Below are 27869 nucleotides of genomic sequence, written 5' to 3' on the forward strand. Positions count from 1 at the left end.
AGTAAGAGCTCAATAAATATTGGTTCTCTTCCGTTTTCCTCTCTCACTCCCTTCTCTTTGTGCTTGTCAAGGTGAAGGGAGCCACCTGTGTAGAAACTTATTTTCATAGGAAGATGAGGAAACCTGAAGTGAGTTAGGCAACCTAAAGTTATTGAGTCATGTCCTGTGAAACCCTTTGTCTCGAGAATATGGGTAAGTGCTAGCCACAGACCAGCCAGGGATTCCGGGTGACACTATATTGGACTGTAAACAAATGTGGGTGAGCGTGAGAAATATTTGCACCCTTTTTTTTCTGAGTGGGTTATTCTGCTTAATGAAGAGGAAGTGCCATTGTGACGCATGACAATTTGATACAATTAATTAAAGGTGTTAAATAGGTTTATATCAGGGCTCCAGTAGCTTTCCAGGTCCTGCTAAGAGAAATTTATGCTGTTGACTGCCCCAGAGAGCAAGTGAATGGGGTCTTAGTTATTTCATTGAGTTGAAAAAGCTATCCAGGATTATGCTTCAGTTCTTTGTCATTATCTAACTTGGAATTTTCTCTCTTTTTAAAATTTTTTTGTGAGGAAGATCAGCCCTGAGCTAACATCCTGCTAATCCTCCTCTTTTTGCTGAGGAAGACTGGCCCTGGGCTAACATCTATTGCCAATCCTCCTCCTTTTTTTCTTTTTTCCCCCAAAGCCCCAGTAGACAGTTGTATGTCACAGTTGCACATCCTTCTAGTTGCTGTATGTGGGACGCAGCCTCAGCATGGCCGGAGAAGCGGTACGTTGGTGTGCGCCCAGGATCCGAACCCGGGCCGCCAGTAGTGAAGCGCGTGCACTTAACCGCTAAGCCACGGGGCCGGCCCTGGAATTTTCTCTTTATTGCCTGTGTACTTATTCATTTTTTTGTTCATTGTTCTTTCATTCATCATATATTTATTGAGCGCCTCCTGTGGAGTTGCCTTAACATGTATAATTTTATTTAACTCTCAGAACTTTAGATCTATAGGTTTATCTCCATTGTATATATGAGCATTCAATGCTATAAATTTCCCTCTAAGCACTGCTTTAGCTTGCCCATCAAATTTTAATATGTTTTACTTTCCCTTTTCATTCCATTTAAAGTATTTCCTAATTTCTCTTGAGATTTCCTCTTTGTTGTTTAATTTCCAAATATTTGGAGATTTTCCGTATATCTTGTGAACGTTTTCTAGTTTTTTATGATTGGCAAACATAGTTTGTGTGATTTCACTTCTCGATTTGTTAAGGTTTGTTTTATGATCTAGTCTTCTTGGAGACTGTTCATTGCACACTTGAGAAGAGTGTGTATTCTGCTATTGTGTGGAGTGTTCTATAAAGGATAGTTAGGTCAGGTTGGTTGATAGTATTCTACATGTCATCTTTATCCTGCTTGTTCTGTTGATATCGAGAGAGGAGAACTCTTGATAGAACTGGATTTGTCTATGTTTCCTTTCAGTTCTATCAGCGTTTGCTTCATTTCTTTTGAGACTTGCACACAAATTTAGTTTTCTTTTTTTTCTTTTTTTGGGAGGATGATTGGCTCTGAGCTAACATCCATGCCCATCTTCCTCTATTTTGTACGTGGGATGCCGCCACAGCATGGCTTGATGAGCAGTGTGTGGGTCTGCGTGCGTCCGGAATTTGAACCTGTGAACCCCGGGCCGCCAAAGTGGAGCGCACGAACTTAACCACTACACCACCGGGTCGGCCCCTAGTTTTCCTTTTCAATGCATCTATTGAGTATTTGGCTATATCTCTTCATATAAGTTTTTTTAGTGGTTGCTCTGTGTATTACAATATTTCTACTTAACTGTTCACGTTAACATTTTACCAATTCCGGTGTAAGGTAGAAACCTTACCACCGTATAGATCTTTTTACCCTCCCTTCTTGTTTTTTTTTTTTTCCTTCTTCTTTTTTTATTTTTATTTTTTCTGAGGAAGATCAGCCCTGAGCTAACATCCATGCCATGGATGGATGTTTTTTTGCTGAGGAACACCAGCCCTGAGCTAACATCTATTGCCAATCCTCCTCCTTTTTTTCCCTTTTTCTCCTCAAGGCCCCAGTAGATAGTTGTATGTCATAGTTGCACATCCTCCTAGTTGCTGTATGTGGGACGCTGCCTCAGCATGGCTGGACAAGCAGTGTGTCGGTGCGTGCCCGGGATCTGAACCCAGGCCGCCAGTAGCAGAGCGCGTGCACTTAACTGCTAAGCCATGGATGGGGCCAGCCCCTACCCTCCCTCCTTTATATTGAGGTTGCCATATGTCTTACATCTTCGTACACTGAAATCTGTTTTTTACGTCTGTATACATCAGACAAAATTCTATTTTTGCTTTCATCCATCATTGATATTTTAGAGATCTAAAGAGGGGAGAAATAGTCTATTCTATTTACCCAGACATTTGCCAATTCTCTTGCTTTTCCTTCATTCTTAAGTTCCAGATTTCTTTCTCATTATCATTTACCTTCTGTATTAATCAGCTTGGGCTGCCATAATAAAATACCACAGGCTGGGTGGCTTAAATAGGAGAAATTTATTTTCTCACAGTTCTGGAAACAAGAGTCACAGATCAAGGTGCTGGCAGATTTGGTTTCTGGTGAGGACTCTTCCTGGAGAGTTCCTTGCAGACTTCTCTCTCTCTCTCATATCTTCCTCTTCATATACAATACAAGGGCACTAGTCCTATTGGATTAAGGCCCCACCCTTATGACCTCACTTAACCTATATTACCTTTTTATAGTCCTTATCTCCAAATATAGTCATACTGGAGGTTAGGGCTTCAACATATGAATTTTGAGTGGGCACAATTCAGTCCATAACACCTTCCATCTGAAGAATTTCATGGAAGATTGTTGTAATAGCTGCTTTAAAATTCTTTGATAATTCCAGCATCTATGTTGTCTTGAGGTTGGCATCTGTTGATTATCTTTCTCTTGATAAATGGTCAGTGTCTCCTCATTCTTTGTATGTCGACTAATATTTTGTATCCTCTTACCTGTTGTTCTACCAGCCTTATGTGTAGCTTCCATCTCCGCAGTCACCTTATGGTCCAAAATGAATCTACAGACACCACACCCACAATTTAGGCAGGAGGAATGAGAAGGGGGAGAGGTTGGACAAAAGAAGCCTTCCCAGAAGCCCCACCCAGTGACTTCTTTTACTGTCTTTGACCACCCCTATCTGCAAGGGGGGTTGGGAGATGTCTCTCAGTTGGCCTGAATGCCCAGTGTTCTCTTACTAAGGAAGAAGACAAGAATGGGTATTGGGTGGGCAACCAGAGTCTCTGCCACATCCATGCAATCCTCTAACTCTTGCCAGACACCTGGGGAGATCAATTACCGAAGTGTGCTTTAGCCTGATTCCTAGTTGTGTTTAATTTTCTAAGTGATATGGGTTTTTTTTTGCAGTCAGAGTTGCCAACTGCCAGTAGGCAGTTTAGGTCTGATTTAGGGTTATCCTTTGCATATAAAGTCTTTAAATTCCCTTTTAGCTCAGCGAGACAATTTATAGATGATAGATTTCGTCTGTCCTCTGGTCTGAAGTAGATTTTCTTTCCTAACAAAATTGTGAAAATGTTTTGGTCTCTCATAGCAATTTATAGCATGAAACGTCTTCACCTTTAGGAATTTATGTCCTGAGCAAAAGGCAAGTATAAGCTCCAGGCTTAAGTGTTTGCTCTTACCTTTCTCTGAAGTTGACTCAAGTGGGATTTTGACTTTATCGGTGATTTGCCACACAGATGTTACCTATTTTCTTAGTGATTTTCCCTGCCAGCATTCTTTTTTGGGTTGTGCTCAGTTGCCAGTCTAGTCTAGATTGTTAAGTCATTTGCAAACCCTGAGGGACTCGTTGCGGGGAGGGGTGGGCAGTGTCTCTGTCTCTAGTCAAGAAATGAGCTGTTGAGCCCACCAAACTTGGAAGTCTGACAGTTCAGGAGGCTTTTTAAGTCGACTTTAGACTAACTCTACAGAGCCTCATCACAGAGGTTGTAACTCTTAGACTAGATGGACTGTATTTAGCTTTGATTATCTTATTGTTCTAGGACTCACCTGATTTAGATTAGGTGGTTTATTAGTTAGAATCCTGTCAGGAAAACAGAACCCAAAATTAATTATGTTAACAATTCAATGTGGGAAAGTGATGAAACAGGTTTTAGAGGACTGGAAAAGCAAAGAGGGAACATTGAGATAACACAGATAACTACAGGAGGCAGCTCCACCTCTAGGGCTAGGGGTACAGAGGAAAGAGGTTGGAGTTATTAAAATCTAGAAGATGAGAGAGATGGACCCCATGCAGCAAGGGCTAGTTCTCTGAGGAGAGGGCACCACCCAGCTGCCACAGGAGGTCAGAGGAGAGGCCCCAGGGAGCTGGGACTCAGCTGCTGCCATCTCTGAGGGTGCATGGTGAGGCTGGTTCTGGAAATGTGAAAGCTGGAAACTGGAACCAATTACTGCTGCCGGGTGACCATTGTTGGGGCAACATTGCCAGGATAGCAATTCCATGGGAAGAATGGAGTCCCTTTGCTCCTCCTTCCACCTCTGGCCTTCCTCCAGTGCCACTGTTGACAGAGCCTAACAGGCAGAGGAGAAATGTACTTTGTGTAGTCTCAGGCCCAGCATCACAGGGTATGGAGAGTAGATTGGCGCTGAGAGCTGAATAACCAGCGTGGGTGGTTTGCTCTATAATGGGAGCAGTCCCTGAACTTATCTTAGAAACATTTCAGGACAGGCAAGCATTTAGGCAACATGCTTTGTTCTTGAAAACTAGTGGTTTGTTGGCCCTTGTGGTATCAACTGTTGCATACAACTTGGTGTCTTCTGAGTTAGGTTCTTACCACATGTGGGAAATATCCAAGCCTAGGGCTCCAAATGTTTCTTTGAGAAATTATTCTTAGACATAGATCAGAGGGTCAGGGTTTACCCAGGCTTTTTCCATTTCTTCTTTTAGGTTTTAAGTCTTCTTAAAATTGACTAAAGATTAGGTTTTGGGGGGGGTGGGGGGTGGGGCAGGCTCAAAGCCCATTGGTGGTTTATGTGTAGAATGAACGTAGGATGTTGAGTTAGGGAGACCTGGGTTTAAATCAGCTAGCTTTGTGACCTAGGGCAGTTTAACTTCTGTTAACTGTAGTTGCCTTGTCAGAAAAATACCAATAATACCACCTACTTCTCACAGATGTTACAAGGTTTGAATCACTGAGTTAATTGATATTTATATATAGTACCTGTAATCCCCAGGGCAACCATTGAGGAAAATAAAGTGAAAATATATAGTAAAAGAAATGACAAGAGAATTAAAATGGTACGCTAGAAAATATGTATTTAACACAAAAGGCAGTAATGGAGGAATTGAGGAACAAAAGATGTGACATATAGAAAAAAAATAGCAAAATGACAGGAGTAAGTCCTTCCTTATTAGTAATTATATTAAATGTAAAGGATTAAATTCTCCAATTAAAAAGCAGAAAAGATTAAAACAAACATGATCCCAACTGCGTGTTGCCTACAAGAGACTCACTTTAGTTTTCAAAGACACAAAAATGTTGAAACTAAAAGCATAGAAAAAGATATTCCATGCAAACAATAACCAAAAGAGAGCTGGGGTAGCTATACTAATATCAGACAAAATAGACTTGAGACAAAAAGTGTTACCAGAGACAAAGAAGGACATTATATAATGATAAAAAGGTCAATCTATCAGGAAGGTGCCTGGTACATAGCTAAATAAAGAAATACCCCTGCTATTGTTACACACACACACACACACACACACACACGCACTCCCCCCCCACTTGCCAACCCATAAACTGAGTTTAGTTTAGATGCTTCTTGTATGTAGTAATCCAACATGGATGCTATTTCCTTCATAGTGCAGGAGGCCTTTTCAAAATCCTAGGCCAAAAGCCTGCTTTCGCCTGATTGTGAATTTCTCCCTGCCACATAGGTACGAAGATGCCTTAGTACTCTTGCTCTCGGAGGTGTTGAATCGAATCCAGTTCAGATACAACCAGGCCCAGTTGGAGGAGTTGGATGATGAGACTCTGGATGACGATGTAAGCAGCACACCCTAACTGATCTTTCCTCATTGTCCTGTGTGGTATGAGTCAAGACGGAGACTTGGAACCTGTAAGCCTTCTGCTCTGGAGACTATTTTTAAGCCAGAGTAGTCTTTTGGTTGGAGTTGTACATTTGAAATTTATATCCTGCTGGTCTCTTTGGGTTCATTAACTGTAAAAAAAAAAAGTTTTACAGGCATTTTTACCTATATGGACTAGAGGTATAAGTAGAGAAACCATATGCATAGTGAAAAGTGGTTTAGTAAGAACTCTGTATGCCTCCTGTTTCCCCTGCCTTGCACCCACACCTCTGTTTCCCAGTCTGGGCAACAAATAAAAGCTAGCTGGATGCTGGTGGAAATAGTTAAAGAGATACTTAAATGATAAGGCTAGAATGAAAGGAAATTTCTTTTGAGTTTATTTTTTAAACTGATATCTCTTAAAATCAATCTTGAATTTATTAGTGCTGGTGTGCCCAATATTGATAAGGAAAATATCTTTAAGGATACAACTCCAGTGTTCCTTTTTCTTAACCACCATGCACTTTAAAATTTTCGAGTCACTGGCATGGCTCTCAAAATAACAGTGACTGTGGCATGGTCAAGGCCTTGAGGGTAGCCATGTTTGGGCTAGAAAGAGCCCGGTACTTGGAACCAGATGGCCTGGATTTGAATCTCTGCAACCTTGGGCACAAAGGAGATAGAGGTCTGGGAATTGAATTTTTCTGAGCCTTAATTTCCTCATCTCCCAAAAAGAGAATGATATGTCTGACTGACCTACGTTGACAGTTACATGAGGGTGACACATGTGGAAGGACTGGCTGTGTGCCTGGTGCATAGAAAGTGCTTCATCAACTTAAGCTTCACTTCTACCTGTATGATTGAGGCCACTGCTGCTCATATTTTAGCATGGATGAGAATTACTGGGACAGCTTGTTAAACAGATTTTGATTCAGGAGGTCTGGGGGCAGGGCACAGAATTTGCCTTTCTAACAAGCCCCAGGAGCTGCTGACACTGCCTGTCTGTAGACTGGGTTTGAGTGGCACTGATGTAGTCAGTTATAGGAACACGCTAATGGACTGTCTCGGAAGGTAATGAGTGACAGATTCCTATAGCTAGAATGAATTAAAGAGGACTCGAGCATTTCGTAAGTGGCTTTTTTATCTCTGTATTCCTATGACTGTAGGGGAAGAAGTAGGTCATTTTCAGGGATCATTTGCTGTCTGAGGAAGTAGCTTTTTATGCAATTAATTCATTGGATTTAAAAAATATATATTTTAGCTTGGCCTTTTTAAAGTACCAAATAACCTAGTTCCATCATTTGCCATTTCTTCAAAATTTTATGTCTGAGAGTGGACTTGAGGTTGAGGACAGATTGGCAGGGAAGATGACAAGACTCTGCCTGTCTTGGAGAGCTGATCCTTCTGTGTTTTCCCCACAGCAGCAGACAGAGTGGCAGCGGTACTTACGCCAGAGCTTGGAGGTAGTGGCCAGAGTGATGGAGCTCCTTCCCACACACGCCTTCTCAACACTGGTAACTCACCATTTGGAGGGGAGTGAAGAGCCTGATTATTTCCCTGCACATATAGCATGAGTAGTAAGCCTTTTTGGCTCACTAGTGTTATAAAATACATGGTTTTTTTTTTTTTTTTTGATGAGTAAGATTAACCCTGAGCTAACATCTGTTGCCAATCCTCTTTTTTTTTTTTTTTTTTTTTTTTTTTTTTTGGCTGAGGAAGATTGGCCCTGGACCAATCTGTGCCCATCTTCCTCTACTTTATATGGGACATTGCCACAGCATGGCTTGATGAGCGGTGCGTAGGTCTGTGTCCAGGATCCGAACCTGCGAACCCTGGGCCACCAGAAGTGGAGCGCACGAACTTAACCACTACGCTACCCCAAATACATATATTTGGCTGGCCCCAAAATATATGGGTTTTTTAAAACAGAGATTAATAATTACCATAACGACCCTCAAATTTAACAAATGTTAATGAAATTTCTCTGAAATATTTTAAGTCAGCTTTTGGAAGCCCTGTTTTTCTTTCCTAACCTCTTGGATATAATATGAATTTTACTAATACCTTAATGCCTTCATCAGTAGCTTGAAAGTAGGCAAGTCAAGTAGGGGATTTATTTATAAAAATTACATTGCTGAAAAGCTAGCCTTCGTAAAGCTCAGCCTTGGCAAATTGCTGGCACTCTCTATCTGTATTTACACGCTGGAACCTTTAGTCATAAGGACTGATTTCATTCACTAAGTGGTGCCTGTTATTTGAGGAGATTTCATTAAGTCCAGCTCTTCTTCAAAAGCAAGATCATTTAGTGGGGTCTGCTTTGCATTGTATAACCCAGCTGTATCTTGTGTTCTCTTAGGGAAAGTGCCATTTTATTTTGTCATTTGCATTTCTTAGGACCTGTCACATTAAAGTATTATCTTTATCTTAATGGTGAGTTAGCAGCTTTAGAAAGAAAAGATACAGCTCTGGTTATGAAGGTCCTGTCTGCAAAATGAGTAAGGGAAACTGACTTCCAAATAATTTGGCCCGTCTTTTCACTTTAATAAAGGCCTATCTATATTTCTCTCAAGGGTAAGGTTTCCCTTGGATTTGAAGGGAGATAGGCCCTGTCTCAGTTCTAGAAGGTCATTTTGGGGCTTGATAATCCTTTTTTAGGAATGTAATAGTCATACCCAGTATCCACTCCTTTGTTTAGAAAAAAAAAGTATCAAACTGATGTTGTCTTCTTTCTTATTCCAAATATTAATTGGTGCTTTCAGTTGTAGAAATTGTCGGGGGCGGGGCAGTGAAGGGAGCCACCTCTTCTTAGCTGCATGTGAAGGTGCCCAGAGAAAAGTTTTTTATCCCGCCCCTCCCTGCATGGGTGCTTGTATTGTTTTAATGTTAAAATGCTGTTAAAACTAGCATTTATGGTTTTTTTTTTTTTTAATCTTTGTTTCTTTGTTTTCAGTTTCCAGTTCTTCAGGACAATTTAGAAGTTTATCTGGGGTTACAGCAGTTTATAGTTACTTCAGGGTCAGGTAAACTGGTTTTTATTTTCTAATTTAACCAACATTCAGACAAAAATTGGACTAATATTTAATTACTGCCTTCTTTGCTGTCAGAACACCATTTCTCCACTGCTACCTCCCCGTCGCTCCATCTCTCCCTCCTTCTAAACATGGAAAGTTTAAAAAAAAAGCATGATGAAAAGTAGCGATAGGGGTGGTAAAAGATGAGGCTATGATGGTATTCTCTAAAGAGGTGTTTCAGAGAGAGAGGATAACTTGGAGCAAAAATGTAGGACTTTTTAAAAACCCTAGCAATTAGAATATTTCTTTATGTCCTTTAAACCAGCAAGTAGCTAGAAACAAATGGCCTTGGACTTTCCTGTGATGTGCTCTTCTTCTCTGGTTTTTAGACTCAGGAAGACATAGGGGCAGGCAAGCTCATGGTGGAGCACGCTGATAGCTAGTTGTTAGCCGTCCTGTTGTGACTGGCCCATGGGAGGCTCTGACTATAGCCAGTGGGAAAGGCTCTGGGCTGCCATTTATAGGTTTCACCTGCTTGGGGTTTAGAGTTAGCATTTTTTTGTTGTTTTGTTGATAATAATAATAACAATAAGCTCCATTTGTAGAATGCTCATTACATGCTAGGCACTGTATTATTTGCTTATGTTATTTAATTCTCTCAACTGTTGTGTGAGGTGTAAGTACTAATACTAGTTACCCCCGTTTTACAGAAGGGGAAATTGATGTTCAGAGATGTTAATTTACCCAAAGTCACATAGCTTATTAGTGCTAGTCCCAAGATGGTATAATGGAGAGTGATAAAAATTTGAAGTAACTCAATTCTGACATTCATTTTTCCAGCTGAAAACACCAGAAACTTAATATTGTTCTTGCAAACACACCTGTGCTGCACCCCTGTCTCCTGTGGTCATTTCGCACTGCTCTTCGTCAGTGTTTTCCTTATGGGATAGGCCTGGCCCTGGCCTGCAGCCCCTCTGTTGTGTAACTGTCGTTTTAGCCTGGCATGCAGCTGCCCAGGGTGCAGCCCATCTCCTGGACGAGCTTATTACTCATGGCAGAGCCTTCACAGAAGGTTCTTACTGGGGCCGCCCTTCTTGGTGGCCTGTGACGGCTTGTTTCCATGACTATATTAGCTTCTAAATAATCCACTGGGCCCCAGGAGGTTGATGGGACTTGACATGTCCCAAGTAAAGGCCCTGGTTTTGCAGATAGGTTAAGAACAGCTTATACAGAACTTTAAAAAGACCACTTTTCAAAGCAAACATGCTTGTAAAATATGCTGTCAGCATTAATGAAAATAATCTGTGTACAAATACTACAGTTATTTCCAGAATCTATTCTTGGAAAATATTGTGCCCTGGTGGTTTCTCCCTCAGGGCCACTATTTAAATTAGAATGTCCTCAGGATCCTAAAGACATTATTCTTGATCTTAAAAAAAAAAATCGAGCTTGTACTCCTTACCCCACAAATTGCCTCCTAAGTTTTCTTTTCAGTGTTGTAGTTGGCTTTTTTACATCATGTTGAGTCTATCTTCAGGTAAAAATCTGCAGTGATTCTTAAATCCTTTTTCTGAGACATAACTGATAAGAACTTCTCATGCAAGAAGGATAATCTGATTTATTTTTCTCTAAATGAATTAGCGTATACATGCTCTCATTGAAGCCCATTTATTGGCAATTTCATAGTGTACTTGGCTCTTCCAGATCATTTGTACATCTCATCCCTAGCGCTGCTCCTTGGTGTGTACTCCACTGGCAAAACCTCTCAGGCCAGAGAAATACTTATTTCCGGTTTTAAAAAGAGCTCTCTTAACCGTGAGGAAGCATTCCCCCATCCCTTGGTGGCTCAAAAGCCAAGTTTCCAAAGCAAAGGCTATTAAGAAATGGAAACTCTGAGTACATTTTCGTCCATGGTTCCCGTGGCCATTTACTCCCTCAAGTAACCTCCGTGCTTTATTATTCAGCCTTATTACCCTTAACAGAAACCATGCTATCTTTTCCCCTGATAGGTTGTAGCCCACTCCTTTCGTTCACATTTACCTTATGGCCAGCCTTTATTTCTTGGCTCTCCTCTGGAGCCTGTGTGGATGGGAGTCTTACTGTTTACTACTGCTAACCTTCCTGCTTCTACTTCCTCAGTAACGTCTAAGGCAAAACATGTTGTCGCCATGGCACATCAGTTGCTGGGTGCCTCCTACCCCTGGGAGGTCATCCTTTGCTCTAGCTGTCTGTCTGTCTTTCCCACCGTTTGTGGTTTGAGAAACCCTCGTACTGCATTTGTGTCCTCACATGGCCTAAGGTGTCCATTTTGTGTGTGTCTGGCTTCTGCCACTCCTCATTGAGATCTTCCCTCATTGGGGCTCTCAGTGACCCCATTCACTTTTCTAATTTTTTTTTAATTTTTTTATTTATTTTTATTTTTTTCCCCAAAGCCCCAGTAGATAGTTGTATGTCATAGCTGCACATCCTCCCAGTTGCTGCATGTGGGATGCGGCCTCAGCATGGCGGGAGAAGCGGTGCGTCAGTGCGCGCCCGGGATCCGAACCTGGGCCGCCAGCAGCGGAGCGCACGCACCCAACCACTAAGCCACGGGGCCGGCCCTCCCATTCACTTTTCTGTTTAGCCGTGCAAACTTTCCTGCCCAAGAGATTGCTTCGTTTACAGTATATAAAACTTTTGGACTTAGACATTTTTCTGCTTGGGTTCATTTATGACTTGTTTGTTCTCTCAGGGTAGAATACCTCAAATGCTAATATTCACACCTCCACCACCCCTGAAAAAAGAGAAGACTGAATTATATTTAACATTAAGATGTTTTTTTCCAGGGCAGCAATTTGCCAGCGAGCTGTTCTTTGAATGTGGCTAGAGTGCATCCAGACAACTTCGGGATGACTCGGTTTATGGGATATAAGACTTCAGTGTGGCTGTGATATTTTATTTCTCTAAAACCTATATTGTAGCAGTATTCTCATCTGAAGGTTCTACTTTGTAGATGTTCTATGCTATTGGAGGGAAATCTAAGCCTTAGCCAAATAGAAGAAAATGTGGGTGGATTTGAACAGCTTTTCACAGTGGGAACTCTGGCTTGCCCCCTCAAGTTGAGGTGGTGGTGGTGATATTGGGTTTCTAGGCTAGGGGACAGGGATGGAGACTTTGATTTGGAGTACTTACTGCCTGTGTCTGTCCACCTTGCAGACAGAGCAGGAAAGAACCAGCTGTAGTCTTGACTGACATGAACCTTAGATGGCACTTATGTATTAAGTTGAATTATATGAAATTATGTTTTTTTAGGTCAGAAATGGTCAAATATCAGCAATGTCATATGGTTCAAACTAATTTAAAATACATAGCAGTTGCAAGCTGTTTTTCATTCTAGGTACTGCTCTTTGTTAGACAAATTAGGGGAGGTTTAGAGGGAGTGATCAGGAGGGCAAGGATTCTCAGAAGGATGGTGACTTGGGAAATGGAAGGGACCCAGGTGTGTATTTAAGCCAAGAGGAGATTTGCAGGAACGTTACTTGTCTTCACATCTCCCCAAGGCTGTTGTGTGTCAGCAGGCTTAGGCTTGTTTTGTGTTCTACCTTCAAGGGATGGGACCAGGGATAATAAGGAGGAATTATAGGGAGACAGATTTTCCCTGTGTTTTTGACCAAGCTGCCCAGAGATGGAAGGCTCCCTCAAGAGGCATTGGGCTCTTGGGCATTCATTTGAGGTGTCAGGAAGAGGCTGAAGGGCAGGGAAAAGGGGCAGTTCTGGGGGAAGGGTCATGCATCAGATGCATTTGTGTGGATGCAGGGGCCAAAGAGGAAAAGGGGAAGGCCTGGTCAGGATGACTTTGAAGCTGTCTAGTGACTACCTATTAGGGACTGTACTCAAATGGAAACTTGATTTAGGGGGTGTTTTGGTTTGGTTTTTAAAAGAGAAATATAGATTGTTTCCCTTCATGCTTAAAGTGTTTAAGAACTTAATTCTTAGGTATACCTAAGGGTACCTAGTTCTAGGTATTAAGTATAGCAAATAAGTTGAAAAGTAGTGATGAAGGTTGAGCTTGGTGGGAGGTAGAGTGGAAGATGAAGATGAGTGTGCACAAGGGAGAGTGAGGGGCTGTCGATGTTGATTCAAAACCTATCCATAGTACTCTTTGAAAGAAAAGCTGGCCTCATCTCTTTTGGGGCCTATACTACCACCACATCCGGTTTCTAGGGTGTATTTTTCCTAAGAGTTTATTTCCCATAGAGCATTAAGGCTTGTTTGGTGTGTAAAGGAACAATAGGTCTTAGAAGTTTACCCTGGGAGTTGGTTACATAGCTATAACCCTGAAAATCCTTGACATCCAGATGATGTATAATTGTGGTACTTTTGTTAACTGGGGGGTGAGGAGAGAGGCATTGTTCCCTCTCACATGACCAAGCATGACCAGAAATACCTCCTGGTTCTGTCTGTTCTGTGGGCTCCTCTGGCTTGCGGTGTGGGGTGGTCATCGTCTTGCGCTCACTAGAGGAGCTGGCTTACTGTCCTTAGACGCACCCCACCCCCCGCCCTCCCCCTGCCCCCATGGCCTCTGCGGGGCTGCCTGCAGGCTGGGAATCCTGTTTTCTGCACCAAGGCACTGCTCTCCATGTGGCATGTAGGAGGGAGGAACAGGTGATTGGGGGCAGGTCAAAGCTGGCCTTTGTCACTGGGTCTTTCCTTGTAAGGTCCTTCCTTGAGCTGCTCCTTGCTTTTGTTCTTCTGCTTCTTGGGATGTGACCCAGTGTTACAACGCCCTGGCCAAAGTGGCACCTTTTCCAGGCTCCTCTCCTCCCTTGGGGGCTGTCACAGACTGTTCGCAGCCTCATCATTTGGAAGTCCGTGTAGGATTTGAGGCATTAGACTTGCTACTTCATCCACCACTTTCTTAGGTGTTCAGCCTTGCTGTTTTCCTCTCTACGGGTGTTGCTTACCCATATTCATCTTTAAATAATAAATTCCCAAGGGCATTATGAGTAAATTCCCATGAACTTTCCCAAGGGCAGTATGAAGAAATTAAGCTCTTGAAACTCCCTCTCCTGCTCTATTTAGTTTGCTGTCTGTTCTGTCGTATCAAATCATTCATACATTTGTGGTCACTCATTCTGTACCACGTGCTGTGGGATGCTGGGCTTAGCCCCTCACCATGAAGAAGTTCAGTCCGTGAGGAGACAGACTTGTAAATCATTAGAAGTCTATCTCCATATGTGCGTGAGGTGCCCTGGAGGAATGCAGGAGGGGAGGGAAGCGTGTTCCCTCTGTTGGAGGATGGGAGAGGGAAGGCCTGCCAGAAGAGATGATGCTTATGTGAGTCTGGTGATTATGTAATAGCCAGCAAGACGTGGGTGGGCATAGGATGAAATAGGCAGTCCAGGGAGAGACAACAGTTTATGCAGAGGTGCAGAGACACGAGGCTCCAGGGAGTTATCAGTGGTCCAGATGATAGTAGAGTGGAATAGTAGGAGGAAGTGAGGTCACAAGAGACCTAGAGTTGATGCTGGGGAGTTCGGGCTCTTCCTCTTTAGCTGGAGAGAGCCCTAGAAGGGTTTGGCACCTTGCTTAAGGGGAGCTTTGTGCTTAGTTCTGGGTTCTAGGAAGATTCTTGTGGAGTGCTGTGGCGGGGGGGTTGGTGATAACCAGTTTGAGGCTCTTGCCTCCTGACAGAGAATAAAAAGCTGAAGTGGTAGCGGGAGGGAGCAGGTTTGAAAATTATGTAGGGCGTGGTGGGATTGCAGGTCCCCAACTGGCAGTGATCTTACTGTATGAGTGAGGAGGACTTGATCAGACTTAGAGCGCTCTCTTCTGGCTTGGCAATTCTTACGGTCTTTTGTGGACCTTTGTGGGGAGAGGGGTCCAAAGGGCAAGGAGGTGGCTGAATTAAGGATGTTTTTATCCTTCATCTTTGCATCCTCCTTGCTCAGCTTGAAGAATTTATGTTGAAAGGTAAGAAAGTTTCAGTCCTTTGAAAATCACTAGCTGTTGGTTATTTGTAATTATTACAAACATTGAACAGTGCTTTATAGTTTACAGAGTTTTCTTATGCATTCTGACTTAGCTCTTAAAATAGTGAATTAGTAGCATTTTTTTCCATTTTAAAGATGAGGAAACTGAGACTGAGAAGGGCTCACTGGCACAGAGCCAGCAAGTGGCAGGGAATCTGTGTGTTTTGAATCCCAAGTCCTGTGCCTGGGTTCCGTACTGTGCTACCTACAAACTGTGGGGGTGGAATGCTAAATGCACCCTGTTCTTTGAACAGAAATGAATCCTACCTATCAGCCCACGGAGATTTCATTCTGCAACAGGGCCGTGTGCAGAAGGCAAGCAGGTTTGGAGTCGCGTAGACTTAGCTTAGGGGACCAGCTCTGTCCTGGAAGTAGGACTCATATTGGGAAAGTTACTGGGCCTTCCGGGGTGTCTTTCCTTATATGTAAAATTGGCAGTATCAGTACTGCACAGGGTCAAGAGCAATCAGATGAGGTGTTCGGTCTGTGTTAGCACACCCCAGGCTGTCTGTCCCTCTTCCTCTGCTCTGTCTGTCCCTCCCTCTGGCCCTGGAGTGCGTGTGAGTATGGGTTTAGGTAGAGACTGCCCAGTTTCCCGGCTCGGTACTGGGAAAGCAGCCTGCGGGTTGCTGTGTTTCAGGAATTGGTGTTGCTAAATGTAGCTTGCCTGGATAAGCTGTTATGTGTAGTGGTAACTAAAGCATGGTCTTCCTGTGAAAAACTCTCTGAGGTGTTATGTTCCAGGACACAGGTTGAACATCACAGCAGAGAACGACTGCCGGCGATTACACTGTTCCCTGAGGGACTTGAGCTCCCTGCTGCAAGCTGTGGGCCGGTTAGCTGAGTACTTTATCGGAGATGTGTTTGCCGCGCGGTTCAGCGATGCCCTCACGGTCGTGGAGAGGTAGGCCAGCACTTACGTTGTGGAGCCCTTCCTCCTCAGAGCTCTGTTGTACTTTCTTGTGTGAGGGGCAGCATATTGCCAGAGAGCTTCTGCTCTGGTGGAGAGTCGGGGTCAGTCAAGGCTCTGCCACGTGCAAGGTGAATATGGAGCAATTACTTACCCTCTCTGAACCTCAGGTCCTCAGCTGCAAATGCAGTGGACCCAGTATCTTGCGGCTTTATTGTGAGAGTTAAATGAGATGAGGCACTTGCATAGTGCCTAGCACATAGCAAACAACCAATAGATATAAGCTGTTCTTTCGCTGAAGATCTTGTATATAAACACAGGATTCGCCTCAGAAGAAACCAGGTGAGGTCAGTCTCATGTCTTTCCTCATAGGATAAAGAGATATTAAGAAAGCCCTACTTATAAAAGGACCAACACGAAGGCAGTAGGCCACTACCCACGTAGGCAGCCAGATACCAGAGGTGGGACTTTGTCCAGTCCTGTGATAGTAGGACTGGTTTTTCCAGTCCTGTTAGGCTCCTAAGGAGTTAAAGCTGGCAGCCTCCGAGCCTGACCTGAGAGGTGGTTCCCAACCTTTCCGCCGCCGCCGCCGAACTCCTCTTTTCACTTGCTCCCCTCAGCTCCCTCATAGGGTTTACAGCTGCATTTGCTGAGGACTCTTTCTTACTACCTAGTCCTCCCCTCTCCCGAACTCACACACTTAAAAAGCCATACACTTAAAATGTGCGTGACAGGAGGTTCAGGTCATTTCACAGTAACCAGCGAGTTGATTAGATCAGAACTGGGTGGATCTGGGTCCAGCCCAAAGTCAAGATGCCTGAGGCTTTCACTGGCCCAGTAGCCGCATCATTGGTAATACACTGAGCAGAAACAAGCCCTAAGCCCAGTTACCTGCGTACCAGATTTTTCTTTAACTGTTACTCTTAGCTTAAAAGCAGAGATAACTAAGAATCTTAAATGTCTTTATAAACCAGATTAATATTAACAATAAAAGCAGCATACAGTAGTAGGAAATTTTCAGAAGTGGTTTTGTACATTTTATTTCATTCTATACTTTGAGGGATAGGTATTGTCATTTTCTCTGTGGGTAAACTGTGGTCCAGAGATGGTGAGTGCCTTGCCTCAGGGCACACAGTTCATGAGGGGAGCGTATCTACTTTAACCAGTTTCCTGAGTCCACATGCTGTGCTCTTTCCAAACCACAGAGCTTCAACTTCCAGAATCCTTTCTCCTCTTCTTCCGGCACTAGGCCTGTTTCCACTGATGGTTAGCAGGGATGGAGCACGTCTTTCTGTTTGGTATCCATATTTTTTGAATTTATACTTACGCAATGTATATGTATCAGTCATCTCAACTTCATAGTGAGGTGATTGATCAGAGATCCTGAATCGTTATTTTATAGGTCTTAAATATACATCTTTCTGCACTGCTTAGGTTTGCTGGCTCAGTACTTAAAGATACTTTGCTGTTTTGTCATTTAGAATAAAGTGTGAGAGAAGGCTCCTTGTTACGGCAACGTGATCTTAATAGCCAGTGTGATCAGCAGTGTTTTCACTTATAGGTTACATAAAACAAACCTAATATTAAAACTGCTAAAAATGGAAATACTAAAAGACACATTGAGGAGTCCATTTTTAGTGTAGAACATCATTAAAGAATGCTGTAGATGTGAAAACAGAATGTAAAGTCAAATACTGTATGATTCCATGTATGTGAGGTACTTAGAATAGTCAAAATCATAGAGACAGAGAGTAGAATGGTGGTTGCCAGGGATAGGAGGGAAGCGGGTATAGACAGTTAGAATTTAGTGGATATAGAGTTGCAGTTTTACAAGATGAAAAGAGTAGTGGAGATAGATGGTGGTGACGGTTACACATTATGTATATACTTAATACCACTGAACTGTACGTTTATTGTATGAATGTAAAGAATGTAGAACACTTTAAAGAATTAAACACCAGGTGCTCATTGGTATATTGCTCACTGATAGTGACTGCTTTGATGCCTAGTTATGACCACCACACCCCCCTTCCCAGGACTCCAGATTGAGAACCCGTGGCTCTTTTACCTTCATTTTCTTGACTGACTGGAAATGCCCCTTTCTTACTGCTCTCCAACCCTGAATAGTTTGTGGTTCAAGCTTTAATAAAGTCCTGCTTTCTCCCCGCATCAGAGAGGAGCATTTTTCAGAGTATGATCCACATACATCAGAGTCCCCTGGACGCTTTTCAGAGATGCTGATTTCCAGACGCCCCTCACAACTGCAGAGTCGGTCTGTCGGGTAGGACCAGGGAGTTTGAATCTGTAACAAGTTCCCGAGTTGATTCTTACACTCAGTGAAGTTTGAGAACCTCTGCACTATGGGGTTGAGGGAGAGAAGCACATACTGTCTTCCCTGGCGTCCGTCTCAGACCTGCTTCCAGGTTTCCTTACGGAGTAGGCACGGAGAGAATTTAGTCAGGGCTCCCGTATTCTTCCTTTACTCATGAGGGATTGTCTGTCTCTAACAAAAGAGGCGTTTTTGATTTCCCAGTAGAGCTGGCTATTATTGTATTTAGTGCTCATTTGTATCCAGTGAGTCCTTGGGCAACTAGTGGGCTCAGCAGCTTGCTTCTGAAAGAATTGTGCTTGAGGTTTAAAAACACCTCAGTTTAATCTAGAAACTTTTGCTCCTCCCCTGTCCCCCTGTGTTTTATCATGAACGTTTTTGAATCTTGAGAAAAGTTGAAAAATTGCACAGAGAACATCCATGCACCCATCACCTAGATTCTACAGTGAACGTTTTGCTATATTTTCTTTATTATATATCTATCCACCTTAAACATTTACTTTTTTTCCAATTTTTTTTATTGTGGTAAAATACACATAAAATTTTCCATCTTAATCATTTTTCTTGTATATTTTATATTACATCATATATTCTCTGTGTTGAATGTTTATACTGTTTTCAAAATTTTTTGATACTGTAAGTAATGCTTTAGTTGGTATCTTTGTATATAAATCTTTATGCACAGCTCAGATTGTATCTTTGGGATAAAATTGAAAGCCTGGTCTTGATTCTTTTTTGTATGAAAAATCTGTCCTCAGGATCTTTGCTGGTACCTTGTCCATTTTGTCTGTTTTAGTCCATAAGCTGAATGTTTTTTCTTCCCTGCTTCTTTGCCAACAGGTTGGTCAAAGTCACTCTGTATGGATCTCAGATAAAACTGTACAACATTGAAACTGCCGTGCCATCAGTACTGAAACCTGATCTCATTGATGTGTAAGTATAGAGTTAGATGTTTGTGCATTCCCAGGAAAGACCTTGTCCTCCAGCCCCAAATACTTTTATAGATAAAAAGGAACAGTAGTGCCTGCCATGAAGAGGAGAACGACTCCCACCTCCAAACCTAGAAAGAGAGAAAGATTGTTTGATTGTCTGTCTGGGAGAGGGGTGTTTGGAGTAAGTGGAATTCATCAGGCAAATGAGAGCTGGGAGTGGAGGGTGTATGGAATAGGCGTTTCAGAAGGAAAGAACAGCACAAGCCAAGACACACAAGTATTGCAGAGTCATACGGGGAGGGCCGTGGTGAGCAGTTTGTGTGGTGGGAGAGGAGGCTGGGTAGGCATGTTAGGACTAAAGTGGAAACAGCTTGAATGTTGTCAGTCTTATCCTATTGACCAGTGACTGGAACTGTAGGGTGCAGAAGAACTACTTGGGGAACACGTTCTCTCAGAGATCCTCATTATAGCACAATGGCATAAGGCTCAGTATTTGCATATTCCGCAAGAACCTCGGGTGATTTTGAAGCAGGACATCCAGGGACCACTCTTTGAGCAACTTCATAAACAGTGGAAGCCATTTGGAAAGGGACTTATGGAAGAGGGAGAAGAATGGGGACTGGGGATGGGCTGTATCCCGGAGATCGTCACACTGCCCAGAGGTTCGCCAGACTAGAGCAGGGATTGGCAAACTATGGCTTGTGCCAAATCTAGCCCTCTGCCAGCTTTTGTAAATAAAGTTTTATTGGCACACAGACATGCGCCTTCATTTACATACAGTCTATGGCTGCTTTTGCACTACAGCAGCAGAGTTGAATAGTTGTGACACAGAGCATATGGCCTGCAAAGCCTAAAATATTTACACTCTGGTATTTACAGAAAAAGTCTGCTGACCTGTTCTAGAGCATTCTAGAGCTACAAATTAGATAAATGATAGAGAGTCTTATTTACTATGGTGGTTTAAAATTTTTTTTTAATATTGATTTCCTTTTTGAGTATTTAGAGAAAGCTGTGAAGCTTCTCTGGAGAAAGATGCTGAGTTGCTCATAAACACAACACCTTGCACACAGTTTCAGGAAGTTTTAGAGCCCCTTCCTTCAGCCTTAAGGAGCTCTATAAATTTGATAGATTGAAATTCTTAGACCCCAGAGGCAGACTCTGATGTCCTTCCCCCTTACTTTTGTTACTCAGAACTTAAAGGGTAACATGATCCATGGATTCTAAATATAAAATATGAAATAACTGCTTGGTCACTATGAATTTCAAACTCCCAATATCTATATTTTCTTCCTTTAAGGTACTTAGTACCTTTTCTTGCCTAACTTCTTATTTTGAAATGGTTCAAACCTATAGAAAAGGGGAAAGATAGGATGAATACCTTTATACTCTCAAGCTAGAGTCATCAATTATATTTTGCCACATTTGCTTTTCTTTCTTGTGCTTTCTTTCTATGTACACACTTGCACACACACACTTTTGGTGAACTATTTGAAAATAAATTGCAGAGAACATGTCACTTCACCTATAAATCCTTTAACATGTATCTCCTAGAGACAAGGTCATTCTCCTACATAACCATAATACTGTTATCAACACTCAAAAACTTTCATGGATACAGTAATATCATCTAATATTTTTAAGAGAGAGTGTGTGTGTGTGTATATATATATATAGTCCATATTCAAATTTCTTCAATTGTCCCAGGAATGTCCTTTATATCTTTTTTTTTTTGGATCCAAGTTCTAACTAATCATGAACCACACATTACGTTTATCTCCTATAATTTAGACCAGTTCCCCAAATTGTGTGTTTTGAGGGAGGGGTTGGGGGAGAGGGAGGATGGGAAGTGTGAGGGAGGAAGGGAGAGAGAGAAAGAGAAACTGACTTTTTGGTGATCCAGACCTTAAAATTTTTTTTCAAAGAAAATTTAAAAATCTAGATTTATCTAGTTTTTCTACTGTATCAGATTGAGGTTAAACATTTTTAGCAAGAAGAACTACATAGGTGGTTGTGTGTCCTTCCTCTTCGCATTGTATCTAGAGGCACTTGAGGTCAGTTTGCCCTATAATTGTTGATGCTAAGTTTGATTTTAAAGTGCTGTCTGCTTATATTCTAGCTCTGTGCACTGAAAGGTTCTAGAAGCACTGACACCCGGTAGCAAGGCTACCCCTAGTACTTAGGCTCTTGGTTTGTAAAATACATTCTCCGCTGAAAGGAAACAGAGCTCCTTGGAGAAATGTTCCAAGTCTGGGCAGGGTGATCCTGGAGAATCTTATTGAGTCAGTAAGGAAGGAAGTGCTCAGTGAATGTTGGGAACATATGAAAAGGACATAGGGTCTAGCTTGGGAGGGTTTTGATCATCAAGATCTTTCTTGATCTTGATCTTGATCAGGATGATAATGGATTATAACATATTGAATATAAAGAATCCATGTATCTATATGATTAAAAAAAAGATGGGGGAGGGAAAGCTCTTTTTTACAGAAGAATGCCAGCTAATGAACAGAAAAGGAAAGACAGAATTAAAAAAATCACCAGTTTGCAAGCACCAATGTAATAATGATTTAGGCAGGGATCCTCACTGGTTGACCAAACTGTTGGTATTTATTAGGGAGCAGTATATTTACATAGTAAATATGTATCTCAATGTCATCCCACAGGTTACTTCATTATTACAGAAAAGGGAGAAATTAATATTTAGGTTTGTTAGAAGGTCTGGTGTTTCTAAGCTCTGAGGCACTGCCTCACTTTAAGATTTGTTATTTGTTATCTTTGATGAATTGTGAGCTCTAATGATGTGTATTTTGTTGCTTGTATGATGCAGCACAAAATTGGCAGAAACCAAATACAGTCTTTGGCACTTCAAGAGGTGTTCTCTAGCCAGTTATAATGTGTCGTGTGATGGAAGCTTAAACTTGAGAATCTTTTATCAAAACTTATTTATAAAGCTGTAATACCTGGTAGTTCTCTACATCCTGATCTGCAGCTGTGGATATAAAATTTTTATTAGTTCCACAGTCAACACATTGTCACTTAAGGTCTTTGATTCAGTTTTTGTTATTTACCATTCTCTTAGGTGAACTCAACGTGCATCACAGAAAGATTGAATAAGATTCGATAGACATTTCTGTCTGCCTTCTGTGTTCAGGCAGTGGTGGCAATATTTAGATGAAGAGTTTTAATTTTAGGTCCTACATGAGCAAGTGAGTGATTTCCATGCCGTCACACGTATCCTAGAACAGGAAATGCAAAGGTGGAATTCTTACCTCCTGTGGAAACAAGTTGAGTGCTAGTATATTTTGACCCTAACTTTTAAAATCGCGTCTCCTCTCCTTTTCACAGGCATGCTCAGTCCCTGGCTGCTCTGCAGGCTTACTCTCACTGGTTAGCGCAGTATTGCAGCGAAGCTCATCGGCAGAACACGCAGCAGTTCGTTACGCTCATCTCCACTACCATGGATGCAGTCACACCTCTCATCAGCACCAAGGTCTTCAAACAGCGAAGCCTACACCTTTTATCCAATTCTCTGTCCTTCTGTCCATATACCCATTTATTATAAAATCAAAATATTACAAAAGCATCAGACCCATAATCCTTACCATTGTGATAGAACTATGTGTCTTTTCAAGTTCCTTTTTAGTTGTAGTCCACATAAACTCAAATATAACTTTATTTTTTTAGTTCTGTAAGTCCCACATGAATACATGCTCATTGTGAAAAAGTAAAATATCGTTCAAATTTACAGACTAAAAAGTTATGGTGCTTTTTAATCTCTTCCTCCAAGACATTTTCCTTTCCACGGTAAACACTATCAACAGTTTGTTTTATACCCTTCAGACTTTTTTCTGTTTTTACATACATAAGTAAAAGTTCGTAGATAGCTGGAGATCTTTCTTCTTTTGCTTAGCGATATGCCTTGGAGACCCTTACATGTGTAGAGCAACTTCAGTTTTTCAGATTGCCCAGTGCTGTTCTGTAGTGGGGATGCATTATAATTTCCCTGTTGTTGGAAATTAGATCCTTGTATATACATCCTTGTTGGACGGGTTCCGGGAAATGGAATTCTTGGGTTGAAGGTTATGTCCATATAAAATTTGATAGATTCTACTAAGTTGTCCTCCAAGAAGACCACCAATTTATATTACTGGAGCATATAAATACTTGTTTTTCCTTTTCTTTTTTTTTTTGGTTTTAGTCATACATAACGTTCTGTACCACTATTAACAAAACAATGTATTGTTTTCCATAAATTTTTGTTGTGTTAATAATTGTAATTTGTAAATGAGTTATGATTTCCCATGAGGGGGGTGTTTCATAATTTACCTAGCCATTGCTGAACTTTTAGGTAGCCTCTATTTGAAAAAAAGTCATTATAGATAATTCTGAAACGCATGTACTCATGAATGTAGCTTTATCTTTTTAGGTACTTTTCATAGAGTAAGTGGAATTATAGGGTTAAAGGTTAGGGATATTATAGTAGTATTTAAATAGATAATAAAGGTTAGGGAAATTATAGTAGTATTTCTTTCCTAAATAATTCTTTGTGCCCTTGAATCTTTGGTGTGCTGTTTTCACCACATTCTTACCAGCATTAGTTCCTGTCTGTAAAGAGTTTTCTCTTTTACTGATTTGAAAAGGACAGAATGGTACTTGAACCAAGTTTTTGATTGGCATGTTGAGGTGAAGGAAGTAGGAGAGCCTGGCGTGACTGATGGAGTGCATAAAGGCGGGTGTGGAGAGAGATCTTGGCTTGGTTGGAGCAAGAGGAGTGAGTGAATGATATGCCAAGGAATTTGCCATGTGATTTAAGAGCTGATAGGGAGCCGCTGTAGATTCTTGAGCTGAGAAGTGACTGAGTTCAAAGATGCTAGTGACTGAGAATGGGAGGACCTGGAGGTGGTGATCCTGGCTTGAGGGCAGAAGCTATGGACGTGGCAAAGAAGAGAATGCCTTGTTGCTGGGCACCATCATAAGAAAACTTTGAGATAGAGCCTAGGTGGTATAATTTGGCGTCCAAGAACCATATTTAGCTTGTGGCTGCCTCATCAAAGTTCTTCTGATACCAGTCTTGCAGGGAATGCAGTGAGCTGACGTGTCCTCTTCCCTCTCCAGGTCCAAGACAAGTTGCTGCTGTCTGCGTGCCACTTACTGGTCTCACTGGCCACCACTGTGCGGCCCGTCTTTCTGGTCAGCATCCCTGCAGTGCAGAAAGTGTTCAACAGAATCACCGACGCCTCTGCCCAGCGACTTGTCGATAAGGTGAGGCCCCAGGGCTCCCCTGGGTCCCCAGAGCCACGTGGCTCAGGCTCGGGGAAGCTAAGCAAGAAGAGTCTGGCCTTTCGTTTTGCACTCAGAGTTTACAGGCCGTGCCAGTGTAGACAGATTCCTTACCCCTGTGGCCCTGCCGCAGTCTCAGTGCTTTCTTGTGCCCTTCTCAACACAGTCAGTGTGCTGATTCAGACATACGAAGTTCCTCCCAGCAGGCACGGAGGTGGGCCTGCTGTGAGACTGGTAATTTGGCTGGTGGTGTGAGAGTCCTCTTTGCATTCTTTTTGGTTTAAAGCAGTCTATTTTTGTTGTTGTTATGTGTTTGTTTTCTTAGGGTTGAGACATGCCAGGCCAAGTATGTTCTCTTAAAATCCTCCAGAAGACTCAGGCAAGAAGTTTAAAAACAAATAGAATAGGGGAGGGGTTGGAGGGGAGTCAGTAGTTACTTAAGAGCACCGGGGATGTGAACGTGTTGCTTCTGACCTGGCACCAAGGGCACATTGATTGTAAGAGATTGTCTGTCTTCCCAGCCCTGTTCTGAGTAGCTCCTCAGGGTGTCAGAAGCCGTCAGCTGAGGGACCAGTTAGATTCAGTGTCTGCATTGTCTATGATTTCTCCCTCTGTGAGGATTCAAGTACCAGATTAGAGGGGAAGTGACAGCACTAGGAATGATTATTGAGGCTGGCCCTGGGGTCTGCTAGACTCAGACTTGGTGTTATTGCCTCAGTTTCTCTTTCCTTCCTGGATTGCCTTAGAGTTGGAGCAAAGCCCCAGGCCCAGGTTATAAGAAAGGATCCTGGAGGCCTGAGCTCAGCGTGTGCGGTAGGTACCAAAGGCTGTGTCGGGTAGAGCCGCTCTGCTGTCCATTGCTCTTAAACCTCTGATGGATGCCTTTGGGGTGTCTTCCAGGCTCAGGTGTTGGTGTGCCGAGCCCTCTCTAACATCCTGCTGCTTCCATGGCCAAACCTCCCAGAGAACGAGCAGCAGTGGCCTGTGCGCTCCATCAACCATGCCAGCCTCATCTCCGCACTCTCTCGGGACTATCGCAACCTGAAACCCAACGCTGTCACCCCACAGAGAAAGATGCCAGTGGATGACAGTAAGTGGCCCCTAGGCAAGGACAGCCCCGGGAACTAGGTAGGGCAGGCATTGTTCTTCTTCGTGGCAGATGAGATTGGTGTCTGAGGCTCAAGGGGTGAATTCATCTGTCCGTAGTCACACAGCTGCTAAGCGGAAGAATTAAGACTCAGGTGGTAGAATCCTGCTTATCTATGGAATTCATCAGATAGGGCCACATCTGACCTATTTCCTGAATGCAGGATGCCCTTTCTCTGATGTAAAATGTCAAAAATGAGAAGAACATCCATTGAAGTCACTATTGATGGTGCCTTCCATGGATAAAAAAATCCTACTGTGATTATTGATCCATTTCAGATACTTGAATAAGCAATCAAAGCAGTTCACCTCTACCCTGGGAAAAATGAATTTAAAAGCTATCTTTTGAAACTGTTTTTAACCTTTCTCCAAGTATAAATTCAGAGGCTTTGAAAGAGCTTGGTATATTCACAAATGGCACTTGAGGTTTGATTGTTTATATTAAAGAGGGAGAAAAAAATGAATCAAGAGAACGCAGTAGTTTAGGTAGAAGACATTAAGTTTCTCTGGAAAATCTTCCTGAAATAACAAATTTACAGAAATATTTTAAAAATGCAATCTATTTTCACAATAAGAAAATAAGGGAACATTATTGGATGATGTCATTTATAGAATGTCATTTGTGAAATGTTAGAAATAGTAATAAATACTCAACATTCTAAAAACATTACTTTTATAATCGGGAACATTAACATATGCCCATTGTATAAAAATATTAGAACAGTATAAAGAAGGAAAAAGAAACTTTTTTTTTTTTTTGTGAGGAAGATCAGCCCTGAACTAACATCCATGCTAATCCTCCTCTTTTTGCTGAGGAAGACCGGCTCTGAGCTAACATCTATTGCCAATCCTCCTTTTTTTCCCCCAAAGCCCCAGTAGATAGTTGTATGTCATAGTTGCACATCCTTCTAGTTGCTGTATGTGGGACATGGCCTCAGCATGGCTGGAGAAGCCGTGCGTCAGTGCGCGCCCGGGATCTGAACCCCGGCTGCCAGCAGTGGAGCGCGTGCACTTAACCGCTAAGCCACGGGCCGGCCCGAAAAAGAAACTCGTAAATCTCACCAGTTTTAATATTTTAGAAAGTAAGCATTTTAACTATCTTGTTATTGTCTTTTCCTGTTTTTAAATACATTTTATAGTTAGTTGTGTAAGAAGGGGTGACTTGCTGAGGGCATACTGTGTGCTAGGTTCTTGACTTGGCGATCTTATATCCAGCATCAAGTCTCTGGCTATGCAAGTATCAGCCTTCGAAGTCTGGTATATGTCTGATCCTGGTTTGAAGTGTTTTACATTCAGTAGTTCATTTAATTCTTGCATCAGCCTTATGAGTTAGGTACTGTTAATTACCCTGATTTTATCCTTGAGGAAGCTAAGGGATGGGAGGATTAAGTAACTTGCCTGGGGGTTACATATAGCTGTTGTGGAATCACGTTTTATAAAGTTTAATGGTCTTCTTTTCTCACTTTATCTTACATGTACTAATATCTATCAGCGTAGGCTACGTTATGCTGCGTGGTAACAATCCCAAAACCTTAGTGGGTTAATACAGGAAAAAAATTTATTTCTTGCTCATAATTGAGCAAGAAAATCGGTTGGAGAGGTCCTGCTTATTCTAGTCACCCAAGAGTCCCTGCTGATGAAGGCTCCATTGCAGTGTGTGCTTACACTGGGAAAGGAACATGGTGAATCGTGCAGTGGTTCTTAGAGCTCTTGCCTAGAAGTGACACTGTTCATTTCCCCTCACATTTCTTTGGCCAGAGCGTACGGTTATATGACCATGGCCTGACTTCAGAGGGGGTGGGAGGTGTGATGCCACCGTGTACTGGAAATACTCTGAATAGCATTACTGATGTCCACAATGAACATGATTAAAAACATTGTTAGCATTTACTGTGTGCTGAGAACTTTACAGACATTATTTCATTTAGGCTCCCCTATAGCCGTGTGAGATGTGTTGTCTTATCCTCATTCTACAAGTGATGAAATGAAGGCCTGGAAAGTTTTGCCTACCCCAACTTCATACTTTGAAAAAATTTCAAACCTACAAAGTAGTTGAAAGATTAAGAAAATGAACAACTGTGTACCTTTCACAAGGATTCACCAGTTGTTAGTTTTGCCACACTTGTGTTCTCCCTGACCCCACACACACTTTTTAACTAAGCCATTTAAAGTAA

At 42.2% G+C, this 27869-nt stretch overlaps 1 protein-coding gene across 9 annotated transcripts in view; it reads left to right on the forward strand.

Annotated features, from left to right (window-relative positions):
• XPO6 (exportin 6) overlaps positions 1-27869 on the forward strand; it is a 112710-nt gene that overhangs the window by 67395 nt on the left and 17446 nt on the right. For 7 of the 9 annotated variants that reach the window (XM_058569786.1, XM_058569792.1, XM_058569788.1 and 4 more), the window contains 8 exons: positions 5948-6056; positions 7501-7593; positions 9030-9099; positions 15846-16005; positions 19181-19273; positions 22615-22759; positions 24385-24531; positions 25450-25639. In XM_058569786.1, the coding sequence (XP_058425769.1) occupies positions 5948-6056; positions 7501-7593; positions 9030-9099; positions 15846-16005; positions 19181-19273; positions 22615-22759; positions 24385-24531; positions 25450-25639 (1007 nt within the window). The remainder of the gene's footprint in view (positions 1-5947; positions 6057-7500; positions 7594-9029; positions 9100-15845; positions 16006-19180; positions 19274-22614; positions 22760-24384; positions 24532-25449; positions 25640-27869) is intronic. The other 2 variants (XM_058569787.1, XM_058569791.1) reach the window with 1 other exon arrangement.

The sequence above is a fragment of the Diceros bicornis genome, chromosome 26 (assembly GCF_020826845.1).
Source record: "Diceros bicornis minor isolate mBicDic1 chromosome 26, mDicBic1.mat.cur, whole genome shotgun sequence".
In the NCBI taxonomy this organism is placed as follows: domain Eukaryota; kingdom Metazoa; phylum Chordata; class Mammalia; order Perissodactyla; family Rhinocerotidae; genus Diceros; species Diceros bicornis.